At 42.1% G+C, this 20,481-nt stretch overlaps 1 protein-coding gene across 3 annotated transcripts in view; it reads left to right on the top strand.

Moving 5' to 3' along the window:
* The window catches only part of LOC138282889 (1-phosphatidylinositol 4,5-bisphosphate phosphodiesterase gamma-1-like), a 576,794-nt gene that overhangs the window by 351,994 nt on the left and 204,319 nt on the right, over positions 1-20,481 (top strand). For all 3 annotated transcript variants that reach the window (XM_069220895.1, XM_069220894.1, XM_069220896.1), the window contains 3 exons: positions 10,581-10,749; positions 12,663-12,782; positions 19,190-19,297. In XM_069220895.1, the coding sequence (XP_069076996.1) occupies positions 10,581-10,749; positions 12,663-12,782; positions 19,190-19,297 (397 nt within the window). The remainder of the gene's footprint in view (positions 1-10,580; positions 10,750-12,662; positions 12,783-19,189; positions 19,298-20,481) is intronic.

Below are 20,481 nucleotides of genomic sequence, written 5' to 3'. Positions count from 1 at the left end.
ACAGGATGAATCAAACACTGACAATCGTGAGCAATAGAGATTTCATTGTGGCAATCTGTTTAAAGGAGGGGAGAGCATTGATCCAGAGAAGGGAAACTGGGTCCATTGATGGGAAAGGAGAGAGGCGTCGAGGCTTTCTGACTTAGTGTAGAGGTGATTGAGAGATATTAATGCTCGGTAGATGGCTGCTCTTATATTGTAGGACATTGGCAGAATTGTATTGTCGTGCAGTAGAGATCTCATGGGTGTAAGAGTGTATGAAAAAAAGCAGGAGGTCTAGTTACAGTTATTTGGCTTCCTCAAGCAGCAATAATGGATGGTATTGTCTTAAGAGTGGTAGCTGTTTTAGTGCGTTTTTGAAGGATGTGTAGTCATTTAATGATCTGATTTTTATGGTTACGTTTTTCCAGAGTTTTCCTGCAGCTACCTTCTGGGTTTTGACTCCAGATTTTGTCAAAGATGGAGTGTAAGAGCTTTGACATTTGAAGATGTCTCATAGATATCTTTGGCATTTGGTGTTGATTGCTTTCCACATAAGACAGAGGACCTGTGTTGTATTGGTGTGTAATGGTGAGCCAAGATATCAGTGTCCTCAAGAAGTAGCTTGGTCATTTTCTTTCAGTCTGAAAATGATCTTTATAGCTGTTTTTAAACATGTTGAAGTTTTTCAATGTCTTTTTTGGGAGATTTAGATATATTGCAATGCATTGATATAATCTTGAAAAGGCACCTGCTTTAACCAGTAGATTTCTGTTTTGGATGGTTAGGAGAGGGCTGATTTTAGATATGGCGTATAAATGGTAGCTTGTTAATTTGATGGCTGCTTGAATTTGAGTTTTGAAAGGTAGTTGTGCATAAAGTAGGATTCCAAGGTTGTACACCACATCTATAAGGGGAGGGAGTTGGTCAAGAGATGTTTGGAAGAGGTGATTTATTTAATATTAGTTTTTCTGTATTATTACTGTTTAGTCAAAAGCATTAGAGGTTCACCCTCTGTTTGGTAAAGAGAAGACATTTGGTGAACCCTTCAGTGGTGGAGTTGTTGCTTCAATCTACTAGGCATTATATGTCATCAGCGTATAACTGGCATTTAAGGCCTTTTATATTGATCGGTGGGTAGAGGGCACATGTATAAGCTGAAAAGAAGGGGAAGAGTGTTGATCCTTCGGGGACATTACACACCATGGCGGATGACTCTGAAAAGTATACATTTTATTTTCTGCTTTCTTTGTACGAAATATTTGAACCATTCCAGGTCTCATAGGATTAGTGCCACCGTGTGATTTTGGTCTTTCAAAGTTAGCGTCTTTTCTCTGATGTCAATCATTTTGACTTCAGTTCCTCTTAGCTGGCGAAATCCAGATTTTGTGTCGGCAAGAAAATTGTTGGAATCTATGCAGTTCTGAAAATGGTTGACTAACTCTGGTTCAATTATGTTTGCCAGGAAAGGGAGCTTTGAGGTGGGTTGGTAGTTGTTTGGAGTGGAAGTGTCTAGGCGCGTTTTTTTGATTATAAACAAAATACATCTGCTTAATGTTAACTGAATCTAGTGCTTAATGGCCACTCATCAAACAAGACATTGGGAAGCCAGAACTAGCAAACCAACAGGTAAGTGAGACCGTGTGAAGAGTAGGGAAATGACAGCGTGGTTTACTCTTGAGACACTTTTCAGTGCTGCTACCTTGATGTTTTCCTAAAACAACAGGAGTTTCAAAGAGGCACATTTCACTTGTATTTCACAAAATCCAGGATTATTTGGATTATGGTATTATGGTATTAGTTGCGTGCACACACCCTTTTCATCTCTATTTCCTTATTCAGAAACTATTCCAGTTAGTCTGTTCTGTATGGTGTCCCGGGTGACCAGTAGGACTCTGGATCCCTTACTGCTACAATTATTATTGGAATTCCATGCACCGTTGTTTGGAGTGGAAGTGTCTAGGCGCGTTTTTTTTATTATAAACAAAATACATCTGCTTAATGTTAACTGAATCTAGTGCTTAATGGCCACTCATCAAACAAGACATTGGGAAGCCAGAACTAGCAAACCAGCAGGTAAGTGAGACCGTGTGAAGAGTAGGGAAATGACAGCGTGGTTTACTCTTGAGACACTTTTCAGTGCTGCTACCTTGATGTTTTCCTAAAACAACAGGAGTTTCAAAGAGGCACATTTCACTTGTATTTCACAAAATCCAGGATTATTTGGATTATGGTATTATGGTATTAGTTGCGTGCACACACCCTTTTCATCTCTATTTCCTTATTCAGAAACTATTCCAGTTAGTCTGTTCTGTATGGTGTCCCGGGTGACCAGTAGGACTCTGGATCCCTTACTGCTACAATTATTATTGGAATTCCATGCATCGGATTGGGTGCCTTTCTATGTCTTTTGTGGGCAGCTTCACTATAGCATACTGGTATCCATTAGGATGTCCTGGTGCTATAGATGAGCATAAAGTTCTGCTGGCCACAGAATTATACCAGGAAGTGCCAAATGTGAGCTTCTCTCTAGAAAGATACACTGAGGTGGTCTTCATGAAGGTATTGTGGTGTGTTCCATCATTTGGAGGATAGAAAGGAAACAGATCTGCCATCCATCCGAGTATTCCTGATGGTTTGAATATAGGAGATTGGTGTTGTCCAAACAAAGCACTCAAGGAGGGTAGTAAGGTGCAATTTTACATCTAAGGTATGCAGGACTAGTGCTTTGCAGATCTCTGTGCACCAGGCACAGGGTTTTAATTATAGATCTCTTTTGAATTGGTAAACAGTGCAATTCTTTGTCACGAGGACACTGGTTGGTGTGGAGCCGGTTTTAAGATGACCTTGGCTGCGGCGTTCTGAAACTTTTGAAGTTGATTTATTTGTTTTTAACGCAAATTTTATTGCATTTGTTAGACACAGTTTCAATAACAAAAGGAGGTCGTATAAATCTGTTACGAAACAGATATCATTACATTGTGCTGATCCATTCAGCATAGTACAGGATCCTTCTATGTATTATAAACCTATAAACTATCAATATATTCCCCCTCACTCTAACTGTTTGGCCTTGTCGCCTAAACTATAAAATCAAAGTATGTGTTTAAACCTCACAGGGAATATGGAACTGATGTCCATTGATGAGGGAAGCGTAAAGCGGCAAGGTATCTATCCGGACAGATGTGAGAGAGGAAGGACCAACTAAATTGCTGTTGTGTATGACAGCCGCTAATTTGCCCATGGTTTCAACTATTTCTACGTCAGGCATAAGGGGGGACCCATGATGCATCCCCTACACAGTAAGTGCCGACCCATGTGTGTAAAGGAGTTTATTCGATCAGGAGCCTCATCCTGTCGTTTAAGCCTCTCCAGAAGAGTGTCTCATTCTAGAAAAATGGGCCACCTACGTGGTCCGCAATACTCCTCTCACTGAAGGACACCACTCTCTGCAAGCTCCCAGTGGGCCACCTCGTCCCTCCACCTAGTCAATCTAGGAGCTGTCAGGGATTTACATTGTTTCGTTATAAGTCCTTTTGCCAATAATAATGCCAAATCTGCAAATCGTATTATCACCTTGGAATCTTGTGACCGTGGATGGAGGCCAAGCTGACACTGCGCAGGTGTACCCCTCCGATTCAGCCCTGTAACTCATGATTAAAGCCTACACCACTCCTGCCTAGTATTTGGATAAATAGCAACACGTCCATAGCTTATGTAAGAGGTCGGACTCCTGAGCTTTACAACTGGGGCACTCAGAGGAGGCAGTGGGAAATATTCTACAAAGCCTATGTGGTGTTAAATATGTCCTCTGCAGAATAGAAACTGGATTAATTTAATTCTAGAATTGCGGGAGACGTGTTTGGGGTATTCAAGTATACGTACCCAGTCTTTGTCAGGGATTTCCTAAATGAGATCAGTTTCCCACAACTGTTTTAATGGCACCAACAATACGTCTAGGCGTGCCCGAAGCCCACGGGACAGCCATCGGATGAGATGTCTCCCATTCCCCATGAGATGTACTGCTTGAAGCAGTTCACACGTGCCGGGTTCATTCTCATCTGGGGCCCAGTGCCACCGCATGTATTGGACTATGCTGGCATGAGTTAAAAATTATAACTCAGGGAGCCCATGTAGTTGCACAAAATCTGCATGTGATAGTAGTGTATCATCCTGAAATAGCGAGCCCAGTGTCAACACCCCATCCTATTCCCATGGAGCTAAACAACGTCCTGTAAGCATCCCTGAAGAGATGGGGAGACAACGGAGTGGAATGTTTTGTGCATATGGTGCGTCGATTGCAAAATATTGCAACACCAGTTTCCAGTAACTGAGAGCCACCTGAAGTTGGAAAAGATATGACTGGTTCACACCAGGGCATATCAGTCTGTGAAGGTGACCCCGGTCGATCTGGACCAAGGTATAACTTATTTCCAACAGGTTGTGACCTGCTAGCCAATATGACAACCATTTTAGTGGCCCCACTATGCAATACGCCTTAAAGTCAGAGGCTCCCAGTCCGCCTTTGGTCGTGGGAAGCTGCAATTCAGCAAGGCAGACCCTGCTGTGGCCTCTGCCCCAGGTGTGTTCTTCCAACAGAGTGTCTAATAGGCAGAACACCTAAGCTGGTACCATTACCGGGAGATTCACAAAACAATACAGAAGGCGAGGTAACAGTACCATCTTTGCTCGGGCCAGCTGGCCTGTGACCGATAGTGGTAGTGTGATCCAAAAGGTAATCTGTGATTTAAGTGAATTGATCGCCCTTACTAGGTTGCCTTCCAGTATGTCCTTCGTATCTCGGTAAACATGTATACCCAGGTGTTAGAAATGGGGTCACTCTAGTGAGGGTAAAAGACAATCACCCTCAACTAACCCCTACTTACCCCCTTGGTAGCTTGGCATGAGTAGTAGGCTTAACTTCAGAGTGCTAGGTGTAAAGTATTTGTACCAACACACACAGTAACTTAATGAAAGCACTACAAAATGACACAACACAGGTTTGGAAAAATAGAGAATATTTATCTAAAACAAGACCAAAATGACAAAAATCCACAATACACAAGTCAAGTTTTCAATTAAAAAGCAAAAAGAGTCTACATGTAGTTTTAAACACACACTAACACTGTGAGCGTGAAAATGTACCTTTAGGTGTGTCAAAAATAACCCTGCACAGGTGAGTGTGTGTCGAAAAGGCTTGCAATGTATCGATTTCACTCATGAGCGAGACCTTGCGTCTTTTCTCCTTTCGTCAGGTTGGGCGCGTCGTTTCTTCTCTCTGCAGGAGAGCGATGCGTCGATCCAGTCAGCACTCTCGGGTCCGGGCAAGCCTTGCGTTGTTTTTACATGCCCAGCTGTACTTGCGTAGGAAATCCAGCTGCACGATGATCCAAAAACCACGCAGCGTGTGTTGCGATCTCCTAGCCTCCATCAGCAATGCTGCACGTCGTTTCTCCAGCTCCGAGTGTCGATTTTCAGCCGCGAAGCTGGCGGCGCATCGATTTCCCAGCTGCAGATTGGAGTTTCGTCGATCTTTTTCCCGCACAGCGCTCTGTGCGTGGATTTCCTCCTCTTAGGCTGCCAGCTTCTCCTTTCAGGGTCCCACTAACTGGATGGGCATCACAGGGAGAGTAGGAGTCTCCAGAGACTCCAGGTGCTGGCAGAGAGAAGTCCCTGAGACTTCAAACAACAGGAGGCAAGCTCTAAATCAAGCCCTTGGAGATCTTCACAAGATGGAAGGCACACAAAGTCCAGTTTTTGCCCTCTTACTCTGGCAGAAGCAGCAACTGCAGGATAGCTCCACAAAGCACAGTCACAGGCAGGGCAGCTCTTCTTCCTCAGCTCTTCAGCTCTTCTGTAGGGAGAGGTTCCTCTTGGTTTTCAGAAGTGTTCTAAAGTCTGTGGTTTTGGGTGCCCTTCTTATACCTAATTTCTCCTTTGAAGTAGGCCTACTTCAAAACAAAGTCTCTCTTGAATGTGAAATCCTGTCTTGCCCAGGCCAGGCAGACACTCACCAGGGGGTCGGAGACTGCATTGTGTGAGGGCAGGCACAGCCCTATCAGGTGTGAGTGACCACTCCTACCCTCCCTCCTAGCACAGATGGCTCATCAGGAAATGCAGACTACACCCCAGCTCCCTTTGTGTCACTGTCTAGTGTGAGTTGCAACCAGCCCAACTGTCAAACTGACCTAGACAGGGAATCCACAAACAGGCAGAGTCACAGAAATGGTATAAGCAGGAAAATGCTCACTTTCTAAAAGTGGCATTTTCAAACACACAATCTTAAAATCACCTTTACTAAAAGATGTATTTTTAAATTGTGAGCTCAGAGACCCCAAACTCCACATGTCTATCCGCTCCCAAAGGGAATCTACACTTTAATCATATTTAAAGGTAGCCCCCATGTTAACCTATGAGAGGGACAGGCCTTGCAACAGTGAAAAACGAATTTAGCAATATTTCACTGTCAGGACATATAAAACACATTACTATATGTCCTACCTTAACCATACACTGCACCCTGCCCTTGGGGCTACCTCGGGCCTACCTTAGGGGTGTCTGACATGTAAGAAAAGGGAAGGTTTAGGCCTGGCAAGTGGATACACTTGCCAAGTCGAATTTACAGTTAAAACTGCACACTCAGACACTGCAGTGGCAGGTCTGAGACATGATTACAGAGCTACTTATGTGGGTGGCACAACCAGTGCTGCAGGCCCACTAGTAACATTTGATTTACAGGCGCTGGAACCTCTAGTGCACTTTACTAGGGACTTATTAGTAAATCAAATATGCCAATCATGGATAAACCAATCAACAATACAATTTACACAGAGAGCATATGCACTTTAGCACTGGTTAGCAGTGGTAACATGCTCAGAGTTCAAAAGCCAACAGCAACGGTCAGAAAAAATAGGAGGCAGGAGGCAAAAAGATTGGGGATGACCCTGCATAAACTCAAAAGTCTAACACCAGGGAACGAAAAGTATGAGCTGCTACAGGAAACTCGTTTTCACTGAAGCGCAAAGCTGGACCTATAGGATTATTAACAAATTGGAAAGCACAAAACTTGCCAATGTTGATGTGAAGAACGGAAAGTGTTTCGAAGGATGTCAACAAGTGTGGCACACCCTGTAACCCATTACGAAGATCTCAGAAATAAAGGATCATGTAATCTGCTACAGAAACACAGAGTGTGCCATCCGACACAATGGTATACCCCATCCATCTGATTCCCTACAAATATGTTGTGCCAGGGGTTCGAGCGCTAGAACAAACAACAGCAGTGACGGGGGCAGCCCTGCCTGGCTCCTCGTATGATCTGATATGATGCAGAAATATGGGATCTGGTCTTGGCTCTGGCTGTTGGGCCTGTATACAGTAGAGTAGTCTATTGAATGTATGTATGTGGAATTCCATAAGGGCTAGCACTGCCAACATAAAATCCCACCCCAGGGTGTCAAATGCTTGACGAACATCCAGTGAGACGTAGCCTGAAAATGGGTATTGATCATGAGATGCAGTCATGACATGGAACAACCGACGGATATTGAACGAGGTACTGCGACGAGGCACAAAAGACACACTGATCCCTGTGCAACAGCCGTGGGAGCAATGGAAGAAGGTGACGGGCAAGAATTTTACTCAAGATCTTATATTCTGTATTTAAGATCGAGAGGGGCTGGTACGATGTGAGGTCATCAGGCGGCCTACCGGCTTCAACAGCGATGTAACCACTGCTTCTTTAGCGGAAGGAGGAAGCTGATCCTCCTCCAAGGAGGAATTCCACAGTTTTTCTAAGAGCGGCACTAATTTTGGAGGCATACATGGAGTATAATTCTACTGGAAGTCTGTCTGATCCCAGTGTTTTATTCCTGGTGAGTTCCTTGATGGCCCAGTGTATTTATCCCGGTGTTATGGGCACTCTCAAGATTTCTCTTTCATCTGGGGACACCCTGGGTAGGACCGCCAGTCACAGGAATGCGTCAACCGCTGCAGAGTCTGGGGGCGGCGGAGCAGTGTATAGTTGCGCATAGAAATCGTCCCCATCCATAGTTTGCTGGGTATCAATCAGGCCATGAGCTGGGTCTTGTATGGATAAAGTGGGTGTGGGTATGACATCGGATCGTATCAGCCTAGCTAATAATGGTCCTGACTTATCCACCTCCTCATGTAATTTCCTGGCTCAGGCATAATAATCTGTGAGATGGAGGCGCTCCAGCAGCTCAGCATGAACTATGCAAGCCTCCTGCAGTGCCCGGCAACTTCAGTGTCATTACACACTTTTGCTTCTAATGAGCCCAGTCTGTTCTCTAACCACGTGAGCTCTTTAACAGTCTCTTGCCTAGCCCCCACAAGTGCACCAATTGAAGACTCACGCACTACGACCTTAAAGGCCTCCTACTCTACTAATGGAGAAGCAGCAGTACCATCGTTCTCTGCAAAATAGGTGTCAATGGTGGTAGCCAGCATCTCCCTAAAGGCTGCATCCTCCAGGAGGGCCGACTGCAAACGCCAAGTAGGTACCGGGGTCGGCACTCGCCCCCCAAGAGATTGTGATTTTCACAGGGTTGTGATCTGTATTCGTCTTTCCTAAATGTGTGGCATGTGTTATATGAGGAAGGAGTGCAGTGGGCCTAAGGAACCTGTCAATGCCAGAATGCAGTGCTTTGGGTAAGAATAAAAGGTGCATTCTCGTAGTGTGACAAAAAAGGATCCAGCCGTCCATCCACTGCTGCAAAAACCTTAGCCTGATGAATCAGCACGGTACTGGGCAGGGAAGGGTGTGATCTATCTAACGTGGTATCTAACACTGCATTAAAGTCTCCACCTAGCTCCAAAGGGTGTGCTGCGCAGTCTGCCAGTTAGTTGAAGAAGTGTGAGAGGAAGACATCCTGTCCTGTGTTACGTGCATATATGCAACCCTACACTATTGGAGCTCCATTTAGCGTGCCCCTCAGTAAGACATTGCACTCTGCGTGTCTATCCTAGTGTCAAGCCTAAATGGGATCCTGATTCTAAGCCATATCGCCACATCCCCGGTAAAGGCCGAGTAGGAAGCATGAAATAATTGTCACGTCCACTTTTTGTGCATTTTCTGGGCCTTGTGGGCGGAGAGATGGGTTTCCTGTATAAATGTGATCTGTGCTTGACGTCTATTGAGTTGTGTCAAAATCCTGTGTCTTTTACATACAGACCAAGGCCCCGCACATTCCAAATGACAATGTTATAGTTGCTTCAAATCGTGGCCATAGACAATAAGCAGTGTAATGCAGAAGGTTTTCCCCAGTCACTACTGCCATCCCTAAGTAACTTAGGGCCAGATGTAGGTAGCCTTTTGCGCCTCGCAAACGTCGAAAAATGCCGTTTGCGAGGCGCAAAAGGCCTCACGCGATGCAGAAACACATTTTGCGAGTCGGTACCGACTCGCAAAATGTGTTTCCAACTCGCAAATAGGAAGGGGTGTGCCCTTCCTATTTGCGCCCGCATCGCGATCTAGAGTTGATTTGTGACCCAGAAAGCGGTCGCAAATCAACTCGCAGTTACCATCCACTTGAAGTGGATGGTAACTCATTCGAAAACGGGAAGGGGTCCCCATGGGACCCCTTCCCCTTTGTGAATGCTCACAAAAATATTTTTTCAGAGCAGGCAGTGGTCCTATGGACCACTGCCTACTCTGAAAAAAAACGAAACAAAAAGGTTTCGGTATTTTTTTCTATTTGCAGCTCGTTTTTCTTTAAGGCTACTGTTTGAAGTGTTCCCTTGTGAGGTAGGTCCTTCAACTAAAATTATTGTTGACGTCTAGAAAAGTGGTGTACACTGAAGCGTCTGTTTGCTCACCTCTCAATTCTCTAGGGTTTTAACATTGTGTTTGTAATTAGGTGATTATCACAGATTTCAAACATAGTCTTGTCAATTTGGACTGGTGGTGGTGGACTGCTTCTTCCAACTCACGGGGTGGCCTCCTAGTAGTGTGTCTTTATAAAATCAAATAAAATATCTCAAGCTAGTCATATGTTAGTTCACCGCAATGCCACCTCTTGTGATATCTAAGGTTACATTCCAGATTGGTTTTATATTGAAAGATGTTATGTGTGGTCTGTTGGAAGTTGATTTTTGTGGTGTAGACAATGGCATTTCTCCCTGGAAGGATTTTAATAGGTGCTGTATCAGACATCTTCTTTGGTACAGAATGACATCTCCCACTGTAATTTAATGGGTGCATTCTCCTATTTCATATGTCATTCAAGAGACGTAAGAAAATAATGAGGTGAAAGCAGAGATTTCTCCAGTAATTGAACAAGTGATTTAAATATTCATAACAAGATATCCTGGGCTATCATCTACAGTATATGTAACACTGGGTCTGCATGTTGCCATAGCCTTCTGTCATTGGAGCATGGGGCCCTAAAGTTGAACATTACAATGAGCAATGAGCTGATCTCAAAAGTTAGTTAATATAAAGCATGAGGGGTCTACACTGCTCTTGACCGTATCATCCTAACAGATGTCACTGCTGTGCCAGCGGATAACAGTTGTTTGTCAAAAGAGAGACATTGAGATGAGTGATGATGGGCAGATGATATATAACCTCTTTCTTGCAGGTACCCCGTCATCCTTTCCATTGAGGACCACTGCAGCGTTGTCCAGCAGAGAAACATGGCCTCCCACTTCAAGAAGGTCTTTGGGGACATGCTGCTAACTAAGCCTGTAGACATCAATGCAGATGAATTGCCCTCGCCCACTCAGTTGAAGAAGAGAATACTTATCAAGGTGATTGCATGAACCATGCCTTAGTAGAAATAGCAGCCCTCATAAATAGATTGTGTTTTGCCTGACATTGTAAAAAAGGAGCGTTTTTTTACATTTCTGGCTAGGTGGATCTTATCACACATATCCTGTGTTGTGGTTAAGGACAGAGGGTGGGCGAGTGTACTAGCCCCAGAGACTATTCTTTTTAGTTTTGGCAGGTTCCAAGGTTGATGGTCTTTTCACAAAGTAGAACTATTTGTAATAAAGTTACCTTATTTTAGATGGATTACATTAATAAAGAAAATGGCAAGTTTCAAAGATGTGATTCAAGTGAGAGATTTGAGAAGATTTTCTGCAAACAGCATTTTCCATTATATTCAACCTTATGGTGAATATTGAATTAACGTTTGCCCAATTTCAACCAAAGAGAATGAGTTTAATAGAGAGTCTAGCTTCTGAGTATAGTGGGGTTGATGTAATTTGACATCAAGAGATGCTTTTGGCATTTTCTCAAGAACAATTAATTCCACCAGAAGACACTAGGAATGAGTGAAGAATCTCATATCATCATCTTAAAAGTGCCTCTCTGAGCAGCTAACCTTTGCACCTTTGCTACCTATACATCTCCCAAGCAAATGCTCAGGTTTTGTGTTCTGGGTTGCAGAACGACAGTACTGGTCAGAAGCAAAGTAATTTTCAAGAATAACCTGAATGAACTGCCATTGTTTGGCCATCATGCAGAAAGTTCTAATCCAGTTTGTTTTTAATATGAAATACAGATATTTTACATATTATAGACTAATTAATTAGCTTTAGCCATCTCTATCCACTTTCTGTCTGTTTCTGTGATGTAATCACTGAAAAGAAAACCAATCTACAAAACCAATCATCTGAAGATATAGACTTCTGCGAGGCCTGCCTATATTGTTGCCACTGTCTTTTCAAGAGTTTGGGGTAATTTAATTCACATGTTATATGTACACATGGGTAAGTGAAACTTTGTTTCCATGGAAGCAGCCCTAGGAAACATTAAGAGCAAAGTTCCCCTGGTTGGCTCATACTGATACACAATTTGGTATTGTATATGTCCTTCATACCTCTCCCAGGCCCGATGGAGTTTTCCTGTGAGACAGGGAAACAATGTGATGAGAGAAAGTGTTCTGAAGCAGTCATAAAGCACATCTGGCAACCTCTGGGATGTGTAATGGGTCATTGTGATATCACTGAAGTTCAAGTGCAGTGATGTCACAGCAGTTAACAGCTGCCAAAAAGATGTGTTTTCTATAATGACTTCGTAAAAGCAGCACATTGTGTCGTTCATGGCGTAGAATTTTTTCCCCATACTGACCCTTTTGCAGACTCCAATTTGAATTTAATCTATGCTGTTTCAGCCCTTCATCCTTTTCAGGTCGGTAAACTAAGCACCATTCAGTTGGATAATAATGACACTTTTAACTGACAAGAGATTACAGCTTCTGTATAATAGCTAGCTTTTATAATCGGCATGATGAACAGGAGTAATATCTTAAAGGTTGCCATCTGAGCAAAACTCATAACAGACCTTTACCCTAACTATCCTCATTGCTTATTCCTGGTGTGTTCAGTGTTGATCTGGGAGGGCCTGATCCATGCCACATATTAAAAGACTACTACAGACTTTTGAATATTTCAAATTTGTATCTGTTGTTTTGAAATGTATCTCATGAGGATATCAGGAATGGGTCTGACCTTGGTGGCCACCGTTGAACTCCCCTGGCCAAAGAACACAATCCATTTTTAAGAAGCCCATTAACTATGTTATTGTACTAAATATAGATGTGTTTTGGCCCATATGGATATCCTGAAAATATGGAATGCATCTGACTTTCATGGTTCAACATTTGAGACTAATGATTTTTATGATTAAGCATTGTCTTTATCCTTTCCATGTTTAGCACAAGAAGCTGGTTGAAGGGAACATTTATGAAGAAGTTTCAACAGCCAGCTACTCAGAGAACGACATCAGCAATTCTATCAAAAATGGCATCCTTTACTTAGAAGACCCCATTGACCACGTGAGTGTTGGGCTAGGTGGAGACAAGAAGAAAGAAGATGTTTTTAAGTACAGTGGCATTTTATTTTTATTTTTTTAGGAATGATTGAAAGTTGCAGTTTACTTCCATGACCTCCTGTGCAATAGACACACTTACATTTTCCTATCTGAAACAAGCCAGTGGTGTTTGCTTTCAAATTTTGATTTTGATGCAGCTTTTTACCAATAAGTGGTCTTTGGCCTGCAAGAGTTCACACTTTATCCTCATACTTTACTTGCTGCAATATTCATTTGGGAACTCAATATAACACATACTCCTATGAAATATGATAGGTTTGCCAATTTGCTCCAGCCTTAGTTTTTTCTGATGCTGACCTTATATTTGAATGTTTGCACCCATATTCTCTTGATCAAATTTTGTACTGCTAAGTTAAATAAGTGTACTTCAGCAATAATGTTAGGTTGAAACATGGTCTTTTGGTTAGGTTGCTAGCTAAGGAACCTGGAGATTTCAGTTTCATTTTTGGCATCATCTATAGCCGGTATGTATGAATTGTCTGCCAAAATATGCAAAAATGTTGTCTGACAAGAATATAGACAAACAACATATCGACATGGTAAGTATATGCAGCTATGTATTGGTTAATATATTTAAATCCACATATATCTGTGCTGACAGTATAATTATCTTCAAGGTAAATAGATGTGGAGTTAAGAATAGTAAATCTGTTCTTACCAGTAGATACTTACCTCCATGATATTTTGTTGGCTGATTTTCTAACATTCTTGTAGCACAATATCTTTGTAGTTGATATTGTGGCACAGAACCTATGCAACTACAGTACATAGTAAGTGAGAAGTCTTACCTCAACCCAAAGCTTCCTGAATCAACCTATAATTCTTGAGGACGTAATGTCCAGAGGTAAGGGTACCAGAGTATTCGTGGGCAGCAGAGTTAAATAAGTAATGAGGACCAAGACACTGACTCTGCGCCTTTTCACAACTGCCAGCTCCATCACGAGTCACTTGCTTTCTGCCTTTGAACAACATGCATCCTAGGCGGCCTCTGACTTTGAGCTTGTAAGCTAAAAAATCTATGATGATTTGGAAAACTAGAGGGGGCCTCAGTGGGATCAGGTAGGTGAACCTTTGCTTTTACTCTCCTTCACCACCTTGTGATCTGGTTCTCAGGGGCTCAGGGAGAGTTTATCCCAGCAGTTGGGGAATTTGAGTATTGGATCTTCTATCTTATCCCACCAAACTAATGTGCCTTCTGCGTGAATAAACAATGAACCATGTGCCTCTTAGGTCTAAATAGAAAGAGTCAAGAAGGCCCTTTCACTGCAAATGCTAGACTCAATAAGGGTACTGCCTTTGATTTTCCATTTCAGATACGTGTGATTCCAGGCATTGCCATCTCCTTTGTATGCTCTCAGATCCATGTGTCAGTTCTTAACTTGTTTAGTTTCAAATGACTTCATAGCGTCTAGATGTCAGCTGCCTGCAGGCCAACTGTAAATCCAGTTGTCCCAAGGTCTGTTTAGTTATAGCCTGTCAGCATAGGTGTAACAGAGTAGATTTTACAGGTTTTTATCTGCTAGGCAGTGGGATCAGGGTTATGTTGAAGAGAAGAGTTGCAATTGCTAATGCTTGAGAAATAGGTACATTTTTTGTTGTACTGTGGCGATTGTAGTAGAGGTAGTTATATGATTTATGTTCTCTCATTGAGGTAGGACTGTTTTTATTTTAGTGCAGTGTTGTATCACCTTTGAAGTAATAATTAGTGCTTTACAGTATCAAAAACTTATGAAAAGTCCAGTAGTTGTGCTGCAGTCACTCTGTTGTATTGTGTTCTTAGAGTCGTTCCAGGTTGTGATCGGTGTTGATTTGATGCTTCTTCTCGGTCTGAATCTTTTCTGTTGGTCCGAGAGGAGATTGGTTGTCTTTGATAAACACTGAAATCTGAGATAAATGGTTCTTCTTCAATAAGTTTCCCCAGACAGCATCCCTTCAAAATAGGTATGTACTTTGGTGGGCCCTCCTGGTGCAGGTCTGCTTCTTCAAGATTAGTTTGATATAGGATGCTTTAGTTCCCTAGGGCATTCTCTTGATGACAGTGATTTGTTAATAATTGCTCTGGCTGTTATGCTCGCAGAGCTGTCTTCAAGGGTGTTCTTTAATACGTAAGGTGAACTTAAGCAAGCAGGAGATTCAGCAATGCTGACTGAGGTGATTAGGTACCTTTTGTTTTCGTGGATTGTTTGTGACTTTGTGTTGTGGTCAATAGCACAATCTTGTTAATGCCTACTTTAATTGCGAAGTAGGTCTCAAGACCTTTGCTATTTTTCAGATTACAGCAATTGAGTTGCAAAGTGATTTTCAATCATTCTATGATTGAGTTGGCGACATCTGTGATGTTTTGGAAGTAGTGAGATTTCCCGTCTGGTTTAGTAAAGGTTCCATGTTCTCTTTGTGTACTATTAGATCATGCCATGTGTCATTCAAGCATTCTAATTTTCCTTTTTGTGTTTTTAAATCTAAATTGAGCCAGCCCATTTTCTCATGTGGTGGCGTTTGTCTTGATGCTCTAGTGGGAACCTCTATGGTGAAGGCCTCAGAGAGCCGTTAGTGGCATTGGTTAATAGGCATCAGTGGGTTCCATGAAAAAGTGGGAAAGAATTGTTCCTGCAATTTGTTGATTTTTAAGTTTTTCCAAGGTCTGTTAATGGCAATGTTGTGTTGTGTTTTTGTTGGTTGGAGAGTAAAAATGACAGCCATTGTAGAGAAGTCTAATGGGTATCTGCGGGAGAGGTTGTGAATGTTAGTGTAGGATCATTTAGTGTGTTACAACTGTCATGATTTGTTGTAGGACAGCATTGTCAAACAGCGATCTGTGTATTTTGCAGGAAGTTTGCCTGGTGCTTGGTGGTGGTGATAAGTAGCAAGTGTCTGCTCCTGCAGTAAGTTTGGCTGATGATAATAAGTACTTAGTACTAGGTTGTTTTGAGGACATAGGGTAGATGTAGCTAACCTTTTTACAGTTGCAAATGGCCAAGTTCTCAGAAACGGGCCTTTGCACCTGCCAAAAGGCATTGTATGTAAAAAAATCCAAATTGTGATTCATTAACACATTATCAAATCGCACAATAGCTTTGCTGCTACGTACGGATTCGGTTGTTGAGAAGGTTGTGTTTGTGATGTCCCTTCCAAATAGAGGATCACAGTAGGATATGGTTATGTTTTGAGAATGAAAGCCAGTCACAAAACATTATTACTTAACCGACTATAAACATGCAGTGGTGACCCATTCCCATGGGCACTGTCTACTGTTAAAAAATAAGTTAAACTTTTTTGTCCTCGATGCATCCTGTTTTCCATTAAAAAAAAAAGTGGGTTGCTTTTAGAGAAATAGCTTTGTTTAAAAGCAGTGACAGGCGTGGTGGTCTGCTGACCCTAGTAGGCAACCATTCCTATGATGGCAACAGATCACACTGCGTCACAGTTTGCGACCTACCTCGTTAATACACATGAGCTAGCATCGAGTTGCAACCCACTATGATTCTATTTATGTGCAGACTGACCTATGTTTTAATAGGTCACTTCACAAAAACTGGATGGATTCAGGAAACGTCAGTCCACAATTTGCAGTGATTCATTGTTCATCTGGCGCATACTGTGCAATTGAAGCAATACCTGATGAGGGTGTTGAATACAAGGAGGTAAGCAGAGGGTGGTTGGGAGGATATAAAGTGTAGGTTGTGGAGGTATATTGGAAAAGTTGGTTTCATTAGGTTGTGGAGATTACCTTACTGGTGAGGGATGTGGAAAAGGCTGAAGAAAGCAATCTTTCAAGGCATTCTTCCTTGTGTAGATAGATACAGGTTATCTGAACAAACCATGGGCACTGAAGGATGTTTCTCTGGGGGTTATGTGAGCATGAAGCTTGAGACGGGGTGATTGGGCATACTTTGTGGAATTGTTAGTTACTGTTTGCTGTAAACTTTGGTGGCAGAGGATGGATGACAGACCCTGATGTGACTGTGTCTTTAGCCAGGAATTAATCTAAGACACTATTCTAATCTGTTTGTGAAGCCCTGCAGTTGTTGTTTGTCTTTGTGCCTGCAGTAGTAAGTACATGAGCCCCATCCAGGGCATTGATACCCAAGGAGACGTCTCTGTACCTACAGTAGTAGGTGTACCTAGCCCACCTGTAGGTGCTGCATCACTAAGGAAGGAGTAGTCTACCTACAGTAGACGATGTATTTGACCCTCCCAGGTTGGGTGCATCACTGTCAAGTGTAATGTCTATGTACCTACATTAGGAGACATGAGGCCCTCCCTGGAATGGTGTGTCGCTAGCCAAAAAGGTTGCCTATGTACCTACAGAAGTTTCTACTGTAGTTTTACACAACCTAAGTTGTCTTTCTTAAGAGTTTGTGGCTAAAGGCCCTTTCCAGGCTGTAACAGGCCCAAACCAGGAAAATGCCACAGAAAAGCATCCTTTATCATTCTGACTTTTACCTTGATGCCCAAGCAGGACACCCAGGAAGATCAGTTAAAATACTGTAGAAGGTCACGTCAATTTGTTGTCTCTTGATGTTACTTAGTCCGCATAGGGGATAGGTGCTACAGGGGATGTGGGAAAGAGATGAGGGAAAACTTCTGGACCTAGCTGTGCAAGAGAAACCACAATGCACACAGCCAGCTAAGCACCAATTTGTTGCTGCAGTACAGATAGTTACGTATAAAACAATGCTCAAAGCCATCAAATAGAAATATTGTAATTGGCCTTGGTGCTTTTCTGTGCAGTGTCTCTGAATCCAAAGTAGAACGGAGCAGAGTGCAGGGATTCTTTAATATCAATCCTCATGTACTTAGAGAAACCTTGAGGAAGCTGAGATCTGAGGACTCTGTTGATAGACCAGGGATGGACAGCTACTGATATGATCTATCACCTCACTGCAATCTAATCCTGATTCTGAAACTGGTAAAATCATGACAACAATGGAGCCTAAAATGGAGGCACTTTCCAACAGGTTTATGTTCCAAAATATGCAAAAAGTGGATGAACCATCGAACACCATGTAGAGGACCCACTCCAAGCAAGAATCTTTCCTGGGTGGGATTTGCAACTTCAGAGCTTGGAAACATACAGATGTTCAAAAATGGTGTTCAGCTGAAAGTTAGTGGAGGATCTGGAGTAACAATGATTGATAGAGTCATCAGGCTAGGTAGAGAAAGGGGTGGTGCCACTGTCATGTTAATCCTGAAAACTCCTGTAGATAGAAGGCAGTCCTCGGACGGGCAGCAAGAAGAAGAAATTTGACCCACTCCAAGCCACTTTCTGCCTATGCTGAGATACATACTGCCTCTGCATCTTTTTCTGGCCGTCGTACAGCGAATGCTGAGGTACTTCTGTGACTCATACCTGATCAATCATTGCCCGACTTTCATGGTGTCAGACTTAAAATCTTCTCATTCTTGGTGATCTTTGTGGTATGCACCATTCAACTGAATCCTTTCTTTGACATACTGTTTTTACTTTCTTTCCCCCATAGCCTAACGTTCCCAGCAGAGGTTAGGAGTGTAAAGTGTTTTTGAATGATCCTGTGGTACTGAAAAGTGTGTGGTTTGAATAGCATCCTTTTGCTGAAAGTTACATAGCCAGTTACATCATTTGAGGCAGTTTTGAGTGGATGTTCTTTAATTGGGATGCATCTTATACATACTTTGAAGATATTTGTAGTGTGTAGGTATATATGTGGAGTGAGGTATAGAAAATCTAGGCTTACTTGCCTATTGATATTTGCTTGAATTAGAATCTGTGTGTTTGGGCAGACAGCTCGTCTTTCTTCAGTGGTCCTCTCTACTGGGTAAAATAGCCATACTGACCATATGGCCTCTAAATTTGTAAAATCTTTGCCGAGGATATGACGGTGGTTTTGTGTGAAATGGATACTTGATGACAGGGAAGTTTACAAAGGGCAGTGCTCAGTTTTTATACACTATACAAAAAAAAGATTACTAGAGATACGGGCTAACATTGAGCTGGGGTTCAGGAAAGACGGTCTAGACACCTATCGCAGACCGTAGAAGTACCCATTTCCAGGAGAATGCGCTTTCTATCAGTTGGATTACCACTTCTTTGATAAAGTGGTTTCTGAAGACATATTTTTTCAGCTAGTGCTTTATGACTATGGCTCTGTGTGCTCCCTGGGAACACTGTGTGCAGGAGAAAGTACTATCTCATAGGCCCCCCCAGAAAAATACCATGGGGAAATACTAGTGGTCACAAAATATTAAGTTGTGCTCAGTAATGATAGTTAGTGAGTGAAATTGTCCGTAACCATGCTCTCAAAGAAAGTATAATGTAACTGGACTCTACTCCTACTAAGAGATTACCCTAATGCTGAGTCTCTCCGTCCACAGACTTGGAGCCCACATTACTTTGTACTGACAAGCAACAAGATCTACTACTCAGAGGAAACGTCTCACTACCAGACCAATGAAGATGAAGAGGAAGCAGAACCGAAAGAAGTAAGTGCAGAATCAATGATTGGTTGTGTGCCCATAGTTTTGTAGCTAGGTTTGCATTACGCATATACTCATACACCCATTCATACATGGGTGGATACAAGCAAGGGAAGCAGATCTCACTATACCAAATAGATCATTTGGTGATGGCAAAGGACCAAAAAGGAGATAGCAGTTATAAGACAAGTTTATTTTTTGATCAGAATATGCTTTAGTGGACAGTATTTCAAATACTCATGCTTATAGGTGGTTTATTGGCTGCATACTGTTATTTGCAGCTGTTTTCAATGCTTACATAACTGTTTAGTCTTAATTAGCAAAAACTTTACATAAACCACAAACATTATATTTCATTCCTCTTAGCAACTTTATTTTTCAGTGTTTGGTATGTAATAGAATTGATCAATGTTTCTTGAATCTGGTCTTGTTAGGTTGGTATGCTAATAGCCAATTCAGAATTTAAAAAGTACTTTCAGAGTATTTTTAGAGCCTGATTTAAAATACTGGGTGAATAACCGCCCTATCTCAAAGTACCTTTACTCTTCTAGGTTAAAAATTGAGAACTATGTGTTCAACCTGTATATGTGCACATTGTGCACATATTATTTCAATATTTTCTGCATTATGCTCCTGCAGTTACCACCAGGTAATTGTTAGTGATATATGTAAGTGCAATTTCCAGTAAGGTCTTTAATTAGCAGTGACTCAAAATAAAAGAAGCTGCTGTTTGAGACTGTTTTAGCATTACATCCAATATGTGAATTACACAGCAAGTCTTAAAACATGAATTGATTGTGTGAGGTTGTCGTAGTAAAGACAAGAAAAACAGGACCAGTAATACTGCCAATATTATTTTCTTCATCATCCTTTATGATATGGTTTTGAGTTTAAACTGTGGATGATTAAGTCAACCAGCCTCTGTTGCCTTTTGAATTATGAATACTATCAACCACATTGCAGGGTAAGCATTTTAGAAATGGCATAAAACTTGTAATGAAGTGAAATCTGCATAAAGCGTATGGCAACTCACATCTTATCATTGAAAATTTGATGGCTGGAGATTTACAGTGCACACCATTCCAACACAAACCCTATATTTGCCCTATGGTATTGTTATTTCATTGGCATTGTTCTTGCCCGATCACAACAGAGCTTTGAGTAATGGCAGATGGATTAATGGTTACTGA

This window comes from Pleurodeles waltl, chromosome 2_2, assembly GCF_031143425.1.
Source record: "Pleurodeles waltl isolate 20211129_DDA chromosome 2_2, aPleWal1.hap1.20221129, whole genome shotgun sequence".
Lineage (NCBI taxonomy): Eukaryota > Metazoa > Chordata > Amphibia > Caudata > Salamandridae > Pleurodeles > Pleurodeles waltl.
This window is presented reverse-complemented; position numbering and strand designations above follow the sequence as displayed.